General features: G+C 36.5%; 1 protein-coding gene across 1 annotated transcript; it reads left to right on the top strand.

Annotated features, from left to right (window-relative positions):
* The first annotated feature begins 636 nt into the window (after nt 1–636).
* LOC144452501 (RYamide receptor-like) lies at nt 637–17,575 on the top strand. Its single transcript, XM_078143601.1, has 4 exons — nt 637–1,122; nt 10,683–11,087; nt 12,328–12,540; nt 17,393–17,575. Exons 1-4 carry the CDS (start codon nt 637–639, stop codon nt 17,573–17,575), a joined length of 1,287 nt encoding a protein of 428 aa, XP_077999727.1.
* The last annotated feature ends 1,075 nt before the right edge of the window (nt 17,576–18,650 follow it).

Genomic DNA, 18,650 nt, shown 5'->3' with positions numbered 1-18,650 from the left:
TGTACAATGTATGTATGTATGTATGTATGTATGTATGTATGTATGTATATATATATGTGTGTGTGTGTGTGTGTGTGTGTGTGTGTGTACGAATGTACGTATATACGTATAATTGTGACGTACAAGTTCGTAATAACAGTTAATGCCAATCATTTCTTTATTAATCCTAGAGAGGAGTCACACGAGTAAAGAAAAGAAAGAGTAGCCCGCGTCATTGAAATGTTATCTACACTTTAATATCCCAGTCTGATGCAGTTTGATTACAACCTCTTTACTACCCATACATTTGTGAATTGAATTCTTGCCACTGCGCATGTGTAACTTATTTGATGGTGAAATTTGGAGTGGGTGAAAAGGATTGCTATCAACTTTGCGTAGTATTGACAGATAACATTGTTCCAGGTGAAGCCTCGCAGTATTTTGTTCTTCCCACCTGCTGTGTGACGATCACATTGAAATCTTCCTAGTTTCTATACAAATGTATTTGATAAACCCTACACAGATGAGTATTGACTAATCTTCCTTGTTTTCAACGTATGTAATTTGTGAAACGTAATAACAACTTGTGGTTCAATTCATACTCTGGATTCTATTGTTGCATTATCGTCAGCGATCAAAAACACGCGATATAGTGAAATGGAAGTCAATACCTACAATTACAATAGCTCGGAATACCAACGTTTATTATGCTATGTGTGTCAAATCTGTCCTGACTACAACGACAGTGTATCTTATAACAGCAGTTACCTATACTATTTTGGATCTTACGACAACTGGAATTATTCGGAGAAATATGCCGACTACCCGGAAAGTATGGTGGATACATTTATGGACACATATTGTCCTCGGTACATCGGCAATAATGTTGGCATTGTTGGTATTTTGATCACCGTTGGACTGGCCATCATTGTTCTATTATCAGTCCTGGGAAATACATTAGCAATATGCATCCTTGCCTTTGCTAACCATGTTCGGACTAACTTCAACTCCTTTCTCATCAACCTGGCCGTGTCAGATCTAGTGATGGCGATAGTGTGTATACCATTTACTGCAATAAATAGTATCATTGGATGGTGGCCATTCGGTGGCTTTGCCTGTACATTTATTGTCTACGTGCAACAGGTCAGTAAAGAGATATGTATGTATGTATGTATGTATGTATGTATGTATGTATGCATGCATGTATGTATGTATGTATGTATGTATGTATGTATGTATGTATGTATGTATGTATGTATGTATGTAATCAAAGTGAGTTGGTTGGAACTTGAGGTGCTAAGTTGTAACTCCGAGTTTCACGCTCAATGCGTTCATCAGACATATGTATGTATGTATGTATGTATGTATGTATGTATGTATGTATGTATGTATGTATGTATGTATGCAGGGCCGTAGCCTGACCAAATTGCCCAGGGGGGCAGAACTTTGTCTTGGTGCAATCATGCATTTAAAATTTAGAAAAGTACTAATTTACATAAATTTGCGTGCAATTTACATAATATATATATTAGCATACGCAATTAAATATTATATGTAAGGTCAGAAAAAAATAAAAAATGCTTGTCTACGGGTAACCTAACCCATCGCATTGGGTAAGTAGGTCAATTTCAATTTTTCACAATGCTTGACAAGGATAAAACAAACCATATATAATGACAGCAAAATATTTCAGATTGAGTTTAGATAGAACTTATTCAGTCATCTTGATACTATCTCATGCAATTTGTCTGCATAGCTACAGTTAGGAAATGTACACAATTTGCGGTTAAACAAATGGTGTTGTTCCTCTCACCCTCTCTTCTCAAAAAATGTTAAGCCCCGCCAATTGAAACTCAAGCATTATTTTAGCTTAGACAGGCTTCTGTCACCTACACTACAGTGGAGATATAAAATCATATGGTACAATGATGCACTGGAAGGAGACAACCCGAAAGGTGAAAAAAAAAATGAAAATAAGACAGTGTAGGAGGCCGTTTAGAGGCATAAAATATCGAACCATAGACATAATAAAATACCAGAATTGAAACAATTATGCTATGTATTACATATTATCTGGAAGTGTATTTTGTTGTGGCAAAGCTGAAAGATATTATGCGGATGTGCACATGGTAAATGACTTCTCCTGAAGTTTAATTTCGTTCCAAAAAATTCCGAATAAAGAGCAAAACATTTCAAGACTTTCAGACTTTTGATGGCCCAATGGTCGTAAACTTTTGTTCAATTCTTTTTAGTGCACATTGGATATTTAATCTCAATTCATGCTTGTATGCAACATCAGAGCCAAGTAAACCACTGTATAAGATATTATATAATTTGGAATAGACTCAAATGTATATTGTTACATGTACTATTCAGAAAATATAAAGAAATATCCTTAATTTTGAAAAAAAAATGCGAAGCCCGCATGAGGATATATTGCCCATCACCAGAAAAACATATATGGGTAGGTTGAACAGCTTTTTCATTTTTTCTGGCCTAATGTCGTATCTTTCAAGGTAGTTGCCGAAAAGATGTCACATTCAAAGTAAAAAAAAATGGATGGTGCTTTCTCAAATAAGTAACACAACAAAATAATCATTTTCTTTACCCAACTCCCAAAACTATTATGGCCTCGTTTATGTTGGAACCCTTGGTGAACTCAGTGAATTATCCTTGTCATTATCATTATAATGGGAATTGAAGTTTGGATTTTGATTCTGTTTACAAATTCAGGGCCATTTATTCCATAGCAAATTGTCGCTTCAAAATGAATTGCGGAATAACGCTAGTGTCAGTGTGCAATGAGATAATTATATCAAACAACATTTTAACCAAAGACAACGTCGAACACAATTATTGAAAGAACTATCTTCAAATAGTGGATCTTAAACTGCGTACGTAGTTTAATAGTTTTTCAGGGCCACCAAATATTCCAAAAAGAGATCTGCCGTTTTATCAGCATGTAATGTTTTTATATAAGGAACAAGATGTAAATGAGATCGAGCGCATCTTCGGAGTCACGAGTCACTGCATGCAGCATAGCAGGCAACCTCACGTTGAACGACTTTTTCCTTCTTTTTTTGAGTTTCACTCGCTGACATTATAATTGTGACTTGCTAGCTTCAAATGAAGGAGACTTTCAAGACTACTGTTACTCGCAGAAAATGCACAGTGCATGTGCGCACTTCTTTTGTACTTTCTCGCGCCAAAAAAATTTAATTTGCTGCAAAATGTTACAATTTTAACTGGCCACATTTTAATTCAAAGTTAAGCCAGTGTACAATAGCGATATAAGATACATACATATTAGCCATGAGTCAGTGTACAGTCACTTTAGTGTACTATCCATTGAAATCGCGCATGCTAGGAATCGTCACGTAAATAAAGATTTTAAATAGCATCGCTATGTATCCAAAAAGGAGCTTTTTTCTTTCTTTTTCCAAAATCTCAGGGGGCAGCTGCCCCCCTTACCACCCCTTCTTCTGGCCTTCTAAATTCATACTGATGTTTATAATGTGTGTATATATATGTATGTATGTATGTATGTATGTATGTATGTATGTATGTATGTGTGTGTGTATGTATGTATGTGACTTTAAGGAAATAGATGCCGTACTTCAGTTCAGTTGAAGGAATCCATACGTTTACGTGATACAATGCAGTTTATTCTTGAAATAACACATGTTCGTGGCAGAAGTTGTTATATTCACGTCACGAAAATGTCGTAAGGGGTTTTCAATCTTAACTAACAACATAGTGACATTTTGGGGAGCGTTCGTTCATGCACGGCTAGGGTTGTGATGATGATTCATCATTAAAATGGAATGTATAAACTAATCATTTCCACACTACCTATTAACACTGCCCCCCCCCCAAAAAAGTGAGTGCGTCTGTGTGTGTCCACCCGTGTCAATATATGACAGGTGTTATAGTCCACATACGCACGTTTCGTGCTCTAATTCGGTCAGTACACTTTTAACACTGCCCCCCCCCATAAAAAAAACAAAAAACAACAACAAAACAACAACAACAAACAACAACAACAACAACAACAACAACAACAACAAAAAAAGCCCACTTGCAGTCAGCCAGAACAGAATAACGAAAACATATATTACCAAAACCTTATACCAGTTCAAGCTAATGTGTATTACATTTCGTTTTAATCAAGCCAGACAGACAGACAGACAGACAGACGGACGGACGGACGGACAGACAGGCAGACAGACAGACAGCGACATCACTAAGACGTAACCTTCCCTTGCGGGAGTTAAAACTTATTAGATTATTACAGTAGTGGACAAATATTTATCAACTTTTAGCAAGGAAGTATTCCTACGAACCAATCATGGACTCTTAGGGTTGTACATTTTAGTTTCCACCATGGAACCAGCTCGAGGTCAATGAGTGACATCTGTCAAATTTCAACTCTACTTTTCATATGGTATTTCATCTGCTTAACTTTAACTAAGATTCAGTGCTAGTAATATCAATTCGTAAACCTAATCCTCTTTCAGGAAATCTTCATATTTTAATAATCATCAAATTGGGCCATTTGCTGGCATTGCACGTCCGTTGATTCAGACTAGAAGAGAATCATTAAATGTTTTATAAAATGCTTCATATCAATTGCCCATAATCATAAGGGTTCCCAACCCTTATACCTGTAATGATTGAGACTGTTGTCTTCCGATCATTAACAGAAACACAGTCTTGCTGTCGTCAACTGAAAACACTCCAGAAATTTATAATCATGATGTATGTTGTAAACAAGCACGTACAGTCCGATATACTAGTATTGAAAACTGTATGCTTCATTTGATTTGCACATATTTAAAAAAATCGTTTTCGACGATGATGATAAATGTTGTCTGTCGTAAAGAAGCACTTATAATAGTACATCTTCAATTCTATATCTTTCTCACTTCCTCCTTCAAGTTGGAGTTCTAGTTGGTGTCTTTTACACTATGATATATCTTTCATTCAGAAACTCTGAACGTCCCTAACCCTTAACATTCAATTCAACCACGTTATCTCCGTGAAATTCTTTTGCTTTCATTTTCTGTGCTATTCTATATCCCTCCATAATCTGTTTAGTTGCTATCTAAAGATGTGCTAACAAGTAGCTATATCTTATATCACTAAATCAGTCACTCACTCAATCAATCAATCAATCAATCAATCAATCAATCAATCAATCGGTCGGTCGGTCGGTCGGTCGGTCGGTCGGTCGGTCGGTCGGTCGGTCGGTCGGTCGGTCGGTCGGTCGGTCGGTCGGTCGGTCGGTCGGTCGATCGATCAATCAATCAATCAATCAATCAATCAATCAATCAATCAATCAATCAATCAATCAATCAATCAATCAATCAATCAATCAATCAATCAATCAATCAATCAATCAATCAATCAATCAACCAATCAACCAATTAATCAATCATGCCTGGCGTCTGCCAGGTTGGAGAGAGCCAAGGTAAAAAAAAGCTACAGGTCAGTGTTAGTCTGTTACCAAAGTTTCATATAAAAAGAACGTTGTCTCTGGAGTAACATCATAGACAAAGTCTATGGTACAATCCTCATAATATTATCGCCATTACGTACATTGCTTACCACTGCAATGGAAGTGTAACCGTGACGTTACACTTGTAAAGTCGTATTTCCTAATTTCTGTTTGTGCCTAACACCATATAGTATTTATCAGTCTTGCTGATCATTGTTTTACAAACAAAAGACTTCTTTCAAGACATAATTCTTGTATTTGGTAGAGACGCTTGTTTGAACCAATTGAAGCAACCAGTGGAGAAATGGTTGTTCTTGTCAATATTATATACACTGCCTATAGTGATAATTCAATTTTCGATGTTTCAATATTGTCAGGTTCTGAACCAGCACTAAAACATGCAACAACAAGCATGGGACGGCTACAATATGAAATACCCAAAGTAATCATACAATCAGAGCTGTGAAAAAGAATTCTATTCAAAATAAACTTGAATATCCAGAAACATAAATCTGTGTGTAAGACAAGACTGTTATATGTAATGCGAAATCTACAGAATAGTATCAATGGATGAAGAACTATAATTTTCTTACCTGAGATTGTAGTTAATGTATCTTACAATGGAATATGATTTTTGTTCCACATTTGGAATGTACTTCACATGATATGAGTACAGAAATGGCAAATGTGTCTTCTTAGCTCCTTCTAGAATGTTCAGATTATAGAATGCTTAAATCTTTTTTGTGAAATTGAAAGACAAAGAGTGATGTTTCAGGTAAATAGTACAAGTTCTACACCATAATATTCAAGGTGGTGATTCAAACTTTATCTGTCTGTCTGTCTGTCTGTCTGTCTGTATGTCTGTCTGTCTGTCTGTCTGTCTGTCTGTGTCTTTATGTATGTATGTATGTATGTATGTATGTATGTATGTATGTATGTATGTATGTATGTATGTGTGTGTGTGTGTATGTATGTATGTATGTATGTATGTATGTATGTATGTATGTATGTATGTATGTATGTATGCATGTATGCATGCATGTAGTTTAATAGTTTTTTCAGGGCCACCAAATATTCCAAAAAGAGATCTGCCGTTTTATCAGCATGTAATGTTTTAATATAAGGTCAAAGGAACAAGATGTAAATGAGATCGAGCGCATCTTCGGAGTCACTGCATGCAGCATAGCAGGCAACCTCACGTTGAACGACTTTTTCCGTCTTTTTCTTTTTTTTGAGTTTCACTCGCTGACATTATAATTGTGACTTGCTATCTTCAAATGAAGGAGACTTTCAAGACTACCATTACTCGCAGAAAATGCACAGTGCATGTGCGCACTTCTTTTGTACGTTCTCGCGCAAAGAATTTTTAATTTGCTGCAAAAAGTTACAAAAATTTTAACTGGACACTTTTTAATTCAAAGTTAAGCCAGCGTACAATAGCGATATAAGATACATATTAGCCATGAGTCAGTGTACAGTCACTTTAGTGAACTATCCACTGAAATCGCGCATGCTAGGAATCGTCACGTAAATAACCATTTTAAATAGCATCGCTATGTATTCAAAAAGGAGCTTTTTTCTTTCTTTTTCCAAAATCTCAGGGGGCAGCTGCCCCCCTTGCCACCCCCCCCCCGCAGGCTACTGTACTGATATGTTATGCTATGGTATGGGGTATGCTATGCTATGCTATGCTATGCTGTTCTATGCTTTCCTATACTATAGTGGCCTTCTAAATTCATGCTGATGTTTATAATTTTTTTTCACTTGCAATAGGATGTGTTGACTGTGATATCAGCTGTAACTACAATATCTGAAAATCATACGATATGACGTAGTTTGAAACAACATAGTATTAGTTCTTGTTGGAGACAAAATATTTCTTGCCCAAAAGACTTGTTTCAGTGTGACTATCTCAAACAGTTTTCTACACTCGGCTAATCATTTCGCGCATGATAGTACAGAAATCTCTTTTGAATTCGTCATTGCCACCAACAGCTGTTCTAACTCCTTGTACTACTGAGAAACGGCTTGACTTAGTGATCCATTGAGAGAGTAACGCTAAGACGAGCCTCTGGGCTACGGTTTTTCCAGTCTTATACGTACACACCTTCTGCCACTAACAAACAATAAATGTGTCGCAATTGTGATCACATTTCCTCTCAGAGAACTTGTCAACTGGTACACCTCTCTAGACAATGAACAGTGTTTTTTTTATATAAGTCACAAGAATGACTACGAGTTGTAAACATTAATAACTAAATGTGCTCAATTCTGGTAAACAACTGGGCCGTGTCGCCTTTACTTCACTGTTCACCTTTAGAGGATCATGTTTGCTTATCGTGTGGTATTTATGGATAAAGCTGGGCATATTATATGCTATTAATTATTTAAGGTTCCATTGCAGAGTACAGTAGTGTGCACGACCGCCTATGACAGGGAAATGACTAGCCTGGCAAGATATGACAGTACTGTAGCCTGCGGGGCGAGATTTTGGAAAAGAGAAAGAAAAAAGGCTACTTTTTGAATACATAGCGATGCTATTAAAATCTTTATTTACGTGACGATTCCTAGCATGCGCGATTTAAATGTATAGTTCACTAAAGTGACTGTACACTGACTCATGGCTAATATGTATCTTATATCGCTATTGTATTGTAACTTTTTGCAGCAGATGCACTGTGCATTTTCCACGAGTAACAGTAGTCTTGAAAGTCTCCTTCATTTGAAGCTAGCAAGTTGCAATTATAATGTCAGCGAGTGAAAATAAAAAAAAAGACGGAAACAGTCGTTCAACGTGAGGTCGCCTGCTATGCTGCATGCAGTGACTCTGAAGATGCGCTCGATCTCATTTACATCTTGTTCCTTATATTAAAACATTTCATACTGATAAAACGGCAGATCTCTTTTTGGAATATTTGGTGGCCCTGAAAAACTATTAAACTAGGTACGCAGCTTAAGATCCACTATTTGAAGATATTTCTTTCAATAATTGTGTTCGACGTTGTCTTTGGTTAAAATGTTGTTTGATATAATTATCTCATTGTACACTGATACTAGGGTTATTCCGCAATTCATTTTGAAGCAACAATTTGCTATGGAAAGAATGCCCCTGAATTTGTAAACAGAGCTGTCCCTTCGACATCAAAATCCAAACTCCAATTTCCATTATAATGATAATGACAAGGAGAATTCACTGAGTTCACCTTAGGTTCCGACATAAACGAGGCCATAACAGTTTAGGGAGTTGGGTAAAGAAAATGATTATTTTGTTGTGTTACTTATTTGAGAAAGCACCATCCATTTTTTTTTACTTTGAATGTGACATCTTTTCGGCAACTACCTTGAAAGATACGACATTAGGTCAGAAAAAAATGAAAAAGCTGTTCAACCTACCCATATATTTTTTCTGGTGATGGGCAATATATCCTCATGCGGGCATCGCATTTTTTCAAAATTAAGGACATTTTTTTATATTTTCTGAATAGTACATGTAACAATATACATTTGAGTCTATTCCAAATTGTATAATATCTTATACAGTGGTTTACTTGGCTCTGATGGGCATACAAGCATGAATTGAGATTAGATATCCAATGTGCACTAAAAGAAATTGAACAAAAGTTTACGACCATTGGGCCATCAAAAGTCTGAAAGTCTTGAAATGTTTTGCTCTTTATTCGGGATTTTTTGGAACCAAATTAAACTTCAGGAGAAGTCATTTACCATGTGCACATCCGCATAATATCCTTCAGCTTTGCCAAAACAAAATACACTTCCAAATAATATGTAATGCATAGCATAATTGTTTCAATTCTGGTATTTTATTATGTCTCTGGTTTGATACTTTATGCCTCTAAATGGCCTCCTACACTGTCTTATTTTCAATTTTTTTTCACCTTTCGGGTTGTCACCTTCCAATGCAGAATGCAGGTGACAGAAGGGGTGGCTAAAATAATGCTCGAGTTTCAATTGGCGGGGCTTAACATTTTTTGAGAAGAGAGGGTGAGAGGAACTACACCATTTGTTTAACCGTAAATTGTGTACCTTTCCTAACTGTAGCTATGCAGACAAATTGCATGAGATAGTATCAAGATGACTGAATAAGTTCTGTCTAAACACGACCTGAAATATTTTGCTATCATTATACATGTATATGGTTTGTTTTATCCTTGTCAAGCATTGTGAAAAAATGAAATCGACCTACTTACCCGATGTGATGGGTTAGGTTACCCGTTGACCAGCATTTTTCATTTTTTCTGACCTTACATATGATATTTAATTGCGTATGCTAAAATAGATATTATGTAAATTGCATGCAAATTTATGTAAATTAGCATTTTTCTAAATTTTAAATGCATGATTGCACCAAGACAAAGTTCTGCCCCCCTTGGCAATTTGGTCAGGCTACGGCCCTGCATGAGAAGAAGTTGTGGGGTAGGGCAGGGTAGGGAAGAGTACGGTAGGGTAGGGTAGAGTAGGGTATCATATTGCTTACACTGCTGTCGAAGATTACTTTAGAACTGCATAGGCCAAACCAACGTATCGTACGGTGTAAAATAAATTACAATTTAATCTATATAATCTTTTACTCGGTTTTCAACGTCTTTGTACTTCTGTTTAATGTTGTTCTTGGACTTGGTATTGGATGTGTAAGATTATATCTATGTTTTTCTGTGTTGTTGCAAGACAAATTTCCCCTTGAGGGATTATAAAGTAATAATATAATATAACGATTTAATGCAGGCAAGTGATTGTCCAGAACAGGCCACGAAGGGTAGAGTGAATTACCACAGAGTAACGTCACTGTGCACCTCGCGTTTTGGTTTTCTCATTTAAATGCATCATGGTGGTCAACTTGTCGTCTGCCAACATAAATCATTATAACATTAAGATTCTACTTGTGAAATATATGGCTTGTTAGATAGTATGGGTTAATTTTCCTATTCAAGGAGAAAGTTGATGACACAGGAAAGTAAATTCCCGTGTTTAGTTCAGTAATAGCTCCTGCCCAACAGTAATTACGACACTAAATGGCACCAATAGACCTCATGGCCATGAAATAGTTATGTTGTGGAAGAGCATGGTAAAATAAGTGAGGTATGACAGGGAATTGTAGGGTATTGACGGGGTAGGGCATTGCAGAATGCTGTTATTGTCATATTATACATATTTACTATGATTCTCATTTTCTGTCTCTTTTTCTTAGGTTACAGTTACTGTCAGTATCTACACCTTAATGGTAATCGGAGTTGATCGCTACATGGCTGTTGTTCACCCTCTTAGGGGAAGAACATCTGCCTTGAAAAATTTCATTGTAATTGCAGTTATATGGGTGGTGTCAATGATTATGAGTACAGCACAACTAGTAACAGCCAGAATTCAGGCATATCCTGCCCTCAATGGTGAAATTCACTACGTCTGTGACGAGATGTGGCAGAGCCCCCTTGATCAAACAATCTATGAATTGTTTGTTATTGTAGTTATATACGTCATACCTCTCTGCGTCATATCATACTCTTACTTCACCGTAATTAAGGTATTATGGGGACGTCAGTTGCCTGGCAACAGGGAAAAGCAACGTGATCATCGCCATGCTAAATCGAAGAGGAAGGTACATGTAATATTAAACCATTTCCAGATTATCCATAGCAATGCCCTCCGATTACATCTGAAATTATAGTTAATAGCAACTCCATTTGCTACCATATTGGGAATCACAAGTTAGGCCAGCTAACATATATGGTGTATTTGCTCTATCCCAAAAATGAAATATACTGTTTTCTCTTGGTGAAACAAATTTTACTTGATTCATTATAATAGTCTAGGAAATAAACAACAGTTTTACATTTTACAGTATAATACAACCCGCGAAAAAAACACCGGTGCGTTTACTTGTTTGTACAGTATCACTCCCACATATTATATAAACAAACTGATAAAAGCATTGCATAAACCTACACCAAAGGCATCCGCTATTGTTTTTGTATCAGTTTCATTGTAGTTTGTACCTAATTCTGTCTTTCTGTGAAGTCCTTTCTTGGCTCAGTCCATTCAAGCAAAGGCAATAGTAACTTTCGCGTGTTGTAGAGAGTAATGTATCACATGCAGTAAAATGTAACACTGTCTCTCATTTCGTAATGACTCAGTGACACGCATGCTTAGGCAAACAACCTTCTGTGTGGTAGTGATGGATAGATGCGTCTAATGGATTATACTAGTATTCGTCAAATATATAAAAACAAAAAGTTGTAGACCTCATCCCCTTCTGCCTGAGGCGTTTTCCAACTGCTGAATAAAAAGCACTGAAAGCTTTAGCGGCAGTCAATGAAGCATTGTTGATGTTTTAGAGTCCTTTATCGGCTGTGACGCAACAAACCATCATCTGTCAAGGCGTTATTAGCGCTAAAAACAGTAAAATGATTTTAAGCATAACATATAACCTGGCACCTGTCGACATTATTATAACAAATAACCTTTCTTAACTTGCGAATTTAAAAAAATACCAAAAGAACATAAATTTATAAAACAAATGTCACAGACAGAATTTTACTGTAAATGGATATCACATGGAGAGGGCCATATGAATAGGTTCCATCCATATGTTTTAACTAACACATGATACACATTATAGTTAGGGACTATTTCTATGGCTAATTGCTTGCAATATTTTCGTATGTCTGTCTGTCCGCCTGTCCGTCTGTTTATGTGTGTGTGCATAGCAGTACCTTTAAAATCCAGGAGCGAATTTCCATTCATTCAAACCGGTGAAAAGGTTTATTACTAACAATATACATTTGCTTGTATACTAAAAGACGTGCTTTTCTTTTGACATATCTTCTTAAACCATTCAGGTAACAAAGATGTTGGTTAGTATCGTAGTGGTCTTTGCAGTGTGTTGGTTACCTCTGCACATTTTGATGTTTAGCACAGTGTTTGATCAGAGTTTAGTACTCCCACCGAAGAAGGAAATTGTTACAAAGATATACTTCGTCTTCTACTTTATGGCAATGGCTAATACCTTCGTCAATCCCTTTATATACACCATCTGTCATCAAGGATTTCGGGTAAGGTTTGTTGTCAGTGCACGATTATGGATTGTAAAACTCTTTTTCAAAATTTGGCTTTCTCAATAAGTACGTGTACTTTGAATAGTATTCCGATACACCCAAGCTTGGCCTTCAATGTTCGCATATTTTTCTGATCTCCTTTACAAACATATCCAATGTGTTCATCACACAGTGTAATCTCAGTGTGTCGAAAGATTGATTGAAAAGATCTGGCTCATTCAATGATAGGCACCTGTTCACCAGTGAAACGCCTACAACACACCCTTTTTACCCAAGTAGTGAGCGTATTTCACATACATAGATAGTTTACTTAGAAAGCGTAAGCAGAAAATGCTAAACTGGCACATCCTTTGGAAGATTCGAATTTAATCTGGTCATACAAACCCGTAGGAATTAAAAGTCATGCATTTTACTCGCCGACGGAGCGTTCCGAGTGTCATTTCCTTTGCATAAGTTGTTATGTGGCAGGGGAAATGAAAATGCAAATAACGTAATATAGTGTGAACCGGCCTCGGGATAGGGCGTGAATCTTGGTTCACCAATGCGTGCCCTTTGCGCGTGATCGGAATAAGAATATCTCATAGGGAAACGTTCAAACCTCTGTTACAGTCACTTACCTAGGACAGGGCTGTGTACATAGCTGTACTAGCCCCATGGACTCACAGTGGATGTAACAGCTAACTATGGTCTGCTATCCCTGTAACAGCTATTGCCAGCAAACTAGGTGTAATATATCTAGATTTGTCAGATGTGTACTAACTGGTATGCCAACATCAATGTACCATGGATGTGAAAAACAGCAATGCAGCATACGTTTTACAACATCCATGTACAATGGCTTTTTTCCCCACAACAATGTTCCAGTTATATAAGCATAGCTGTAACATAGGTATTTGCCACAGCATGTACCAGCTATGTAAGCACTGCTGTAACAGGGATATTTCCCACAACCATGTACCAGCTGTGAGCAATGCTGATTGAATTGAACGGAAGAGCTGCTACAGGGTATGATTTTAACATAGCTGTTACATGAATATGCACAACTGTGTACTAGATATGTTTTGCACAGCTATGGTACAAGGATGTGCAGAACTTGGCACAAAGATGATATCCACATCCCTGCAACAAGGACATTGTTCACAGCTATGTAGCAGCACTGTGGAAAAATACACCCTGTGCAACACGTAGTTGGCACATGGATGTGCTCTTCTTCAAGCTTCCTGGCACTAGAATGTGTACACCCAAGTCCAATGATGTGTCAGGTTCCCTGTGATATACCATATTATAACGTTGACAAATATTATTGCGTTTCATTGATTTCATACAATCATCCCGCTTGAGCACGAATAGTTGCAACATTGGGCATAAAATGACGTGACTTACAAGAGTATATGAGAATAGCGTGTTTGCAGAATAACCCCGTTCCTGAAAAAAGCACCCCCCCCCCCCCATTTTCTGTAACAAGTACTCTTATCTATTTAAGGTTATGTGATAATTTTAGTTTTTCCTTAAGATGAAATATAAACAAATTGTATCATAGTAATCACCAGTACTTATATATACTCTAATGTTCCTCTAATGTTATTTTTTGCAGACTGATTTACGAAATATGAAAAATTTGTGGCGCCGTTCCTGTGCACAGTGTTTATTAAGAATTCATACGTCGACAATTTTCAAAACAAGCCGGAGTATAAGATCAGGGACATCCACTCGCTCGACAACGGGAATAACACGATAGTGTAACATTCTCGGTCGAATTACTGGTTTCAAATGATATTTACGCTATAATATGCAGATGTTCTACTGTGATAGCCGGTATAGCTCCATTTCAGAAGTGCGGACTGCAATTTGAAACCATGATCACAAAGTCCCTAGTTATTTGGCTGAATTATATCATAATGCATTGCCACCTGAGTATCTTTAACATTAATATTCTCTGTTTTTCTGGTTGGGCGTGACTCTATCCTAACATATAAATTCAATTGAAAGGTCACGTAGAAGTTTGTGTCATGCACATCTATATGTATCCGAGCAAACTAAATGCACTTTGTGGAAATGATAACCCATACAGTGTACAACTAATTAAATGTTCCAACAAATCATACACAATACTCTAAATGTTATGTAGACTTTCAAAACAGGTCTTTAAGATTTAGTACCTACTATGTAGAATTCTGTCAAAAAGGTATCATTTGACATTATGTTCCATTTAGGTAGTCCAAAGCGATCGGAGGAAGGAGGTATTTGAAAGGGTTCCCGACGACCATCTATCCGTCTGTCTGTCTGCTGTCCATCTGTCTGTCTGTCATTCATAGTTACCATTTTACTGTATTGATGTTGATTTGCAAAACATATCATTCTCCTAGGAAATAAAAGTATGAAATGTTGGTTTTACTGTCACTTTGTTCAAATCGGGAAACTGAATCAGTAGTAACCATGCGATATTTTGAATAGTAGTCCAAATGATATTAACACATTTAGAATCCAAAATGGTCGCCGAACACTGCGTCAACTGTATGAGCCCATTAAAGATTAATGATTTCCTTAAAAATTGACAAAGTAACATTTTTTTAAAAAAGGAACAAAATTTAGTATGTCAAGGTTTGGAGAGATTTAAATAACTTTATTGTTTTGGGAAATGTATTCCTGTGGCGTATTCTAACTTAGAAGGGGAAGTCATTTTAGTTATATGACCGATTTATCTTTGTAGATTTTTCTTTTCTCATTCTAAATATCGATAAAAATGAAATATTGTATGTCTTTGCTCTAAAGGGGTTCATCGTATCCTTGTGTCGTAAATTTTCTTTTCTCATTACAAATTTCGATAAAAATGAAATATGATATGACATTACTCGCTATAACGGTGTTCCTTATCACCGCACCATATCAATATCCATTTCTGTGCTACACCAGTTTCGTGTGATTTAATGATTACAAGTCACAAATTGTATCTAGAGATTTCAAAGATAAGAATACATTACATATCCGTAAGGCAATGACGTCATATAACTATAATATCATCTGCTGCATATTAAATAGAACCAGTGACTAATGCTATTTAGGCCAACATTGCCCGGGCCTGTGTACAATTTAAGTGCAAAATACATGCATTCACGAGAATTATAGAGACTTCGTTTGTAAGGATGTTTCAAAACCGTTAGGTTGGTATAGATACATTTTTATCATTACATATGCACTGTTTTAATTGCCCTCACCATTGGAATACCATCGCTTCAAGTTAATTTTGTCGGATTCTTTTCTTCAGCCCATGGCAGGGCATCCATGTTCCTGCCCAGGCACAAATGTAAATGTAGTATTTTGTTTTTGGATTTACTTTCGATCAGACAACCAAGAATATATACACTGAAGATTATTGAAGAGATTGATTTTATCCAGATGTAGACTGTCGACAGCCGTTCGAGCCTTTTTTTGCTATGTTTTATCTAAAACTAAAGTCGTCGCCTCGCTCCGATCCGGAATAATACTATAACCGCGTACTACTGATTGAACAGCGAATGCCGGAGGTACATTCGTGCATTCGGCACTCACAGTTCGTGCCTTCGACACTCGCAGTTCCTATCAGTACGCACTAGTATTCAGTGCTACGGAGCGAGGCCACGACTTTGTTTAAGTTGAAACGTAGCAAAAAAGACATGAACGAATGTCGACAGTCTAATCCATAAGTTGTACATTAGCGGGATGAAATTGTGATCACGTTGGGGCACTGATTTTCTGGTGCAGATTCAAAATCAGTGTGATTAGATATATTGCACCATATGTGTACAGCTTCACAAATGTGTTTACCCATAACTCAGTCAATACTGTTTAGGGTTTAAGATATGAAAAAGTCATTATATTTAACATTTAACCTGTTTCAAAAGAAATGTTTAAATTTCAGCTTTAAACATTGTATTATCTAAAAGGTACGTGGGGAATAGACACTGTATTCCTGACATTCATTTTTTTCTTTTTGTAATTTGTATTTCATGTTCCCTCTCATTCATCATTGAATACATGATTTAAGTGAAGATTGATCAAGTGAAGTAGAACACACGTGAACTGTATGTAGATATTCACAATAGCTAAACATGTATCAGTCAATATATGTCATTGTTATTGATATTGATTGGCACGGCCTTTTGGCTTGTAGGGCTTTGTGTTAAAGTAAGTCTTCCCACTTGTTCATTTGTCGGTTGTGTATTTTTTGAACTTTGACATACAATTTGCGAAATGATTTTTAAAATATTGTAATCAACTCGCACATTGACCTTTATGATTACATTAATTCTCTAGACTATCAAACTATCGGTGACTTCTCATCAAAAGGTACTAGCGTACTTAGCTCATATTCTTCGTTTGGTGTATTAAATGTAGGTTAGCAGATTTGAATTATAAATTATAACCATTCCATCTATTTGTGAATTATCAGTCCGGTTGTCGTCCACTATATATCTCTCTCATATATATATATATATATATATATATATATAGTTTTGGTAGTACTGGAACTCTTTCTTGGTTGTAACTCGGAGTTTCACGCATGACACTCTGAGTGTCTGATGATCGCACCATGCGTGAAACTCCGAGTTACAACCAAGAAATAGTTCCAGTACTACCAAAACTATTACGCTCTGCCACTGCGGTATAGAGCACTGTCTTAGCAGATTGATACTCACCGAGTTTTATATATATATATATATATATATATATATATATATATATATATATATATATATATATATATATATATATATATATATATATATATATATATATATATATATAGTGGACGACAACCGGACTGATAATTCACAAGTAGATCGACAACCATGCAAACTTATTCGTTCAGCGAAAACCAATGTTTTGTGAAAAGGTGAGCGAGAGCCGTACATCTAAGCAATTGCTCATCATCAAACTTCGGTTACTTGAAGGCAAACCGTCTTTCATACCCACTGCCATTAAGCTGCCACAACGTTTCCTGGATTTCTTTGATGAAAAGGTTAAATCTATTAAAGCCAATGTTGACTGTTAAATGTTGAACACTGCTTCCAGGGGAAGCCTCTTAGTAATAATTTTAAACCTGTTGATGATGAGATTGTAAAGCATATTATTCTAAGTTCTACTGCCTAAAATACGATCTTGATGCGATGCCAACTGGTGTGTTAATTGTGCGTTTAGACACCTTGTTGCCATATATCACAGAAGCTATCAATCATTCCCTTTCACCTGGTACATTCCCCGCTATCTTCAAAACTACTCTCGTCAAACTACTCTCGTTAAACCACTCGTCGGAAACACAGCAGCTGAAAAACTATAGTCCTGTTTCAATTCTGTCCCAATTAAACGATCACCTCACTTCACACAGTCTCTTGAACCCTCTTCAGTCTGCTTACAAACCACACCATGGTACTAAAACTGCTCTCCTGAAAATAGTTAACAACATCCTGACTTCCTTGGACAATGGCAAAAGTAACATTCTTACTCTCTTAGGCTTGCCAGTGGAATTCGATCACGACATCCTTCACCGTTTTGAACACACTTTTGGAATCTCTCGATCTGCTCTATCCTGGTTTCAATCTTACCTTGCCAGAACTCAAGTAGTAACTGTTAATGGATGCGATCTACTTCATCATCTCTCTCTTTTGGTGTCCCCAAAGGCTCAGTCTTTGGCCCACTTCTATTTGTTTTGTATACTGACCATCTTTTCAACCATGTCAGAAAACATTCATTGATTATTGTACTTACTCATATATGTATAACAAATTACACACACATACATACATACATACATACATACATACATACATACATACATACATACATACATACATACATCTACGCAAAGTTCTTTGCTGATATTGATTACTGTTTTAGAATAATTTTAACCATGTCAATGTGTACCAGAACAATTCTTTTTTAGTTTGATTCTTTCTGTCAGTGTGATTAATACATTGTGCAGTCAGCCATTTGGTTCACATAGTGCAGTCAACCAATTTGTTTTACTGAAAGTAAGGTGTGATTTTTTATTCACCTAGGTGGTTTGTGAAGTGACTAGTGGTAGTCAGTCACACACCTAGGTGTGTGACTGAAAATGATGTGTAATTAGT

Source organism: Glandiceps talaboti, chromosome 22 (assembly GCF_964340395.1).
Source record: "Glandiceps talaboti chromosome 22, keGlaTala1.1, whole genome shotgun sequence".
Classification (NCBI taxonomy): Eukaryota; Metazoa; Hemichordata; class Enteropneusta; family Spengelidae; genus Glandiceps; species Glandiceps talaboti.
Note: the sequence above shows the minus strand (reverse complement) of the source record. Positions and strands in the feature narration are given on the sequence as shown.

Excerpts from the sequence above, each read along its gene's own strand:
- LOC144452501 (XM_078143601.1), top strand. The coding sequence starts at position 637 with ATGGAAGTCAATACCTACAATTACAATAGCTCGGAATACCAACGTTTA. Across the intron at positions 11,088-12,327 it reads ATGCTAAATCGAAGAGGAAG|GTAACAAAGATGTTGGTTAG; the intron begins GTACATGTAATA and ends TAAACCATTCAG. Across the intron at positions 12,541-17,392 it reads TCTGTCATCAAGGATTTCGG|CGAAAACCAATGTTTTGTGA; the intron begins GTAAGGTTTGTT and ends TTATTCGTTCAG.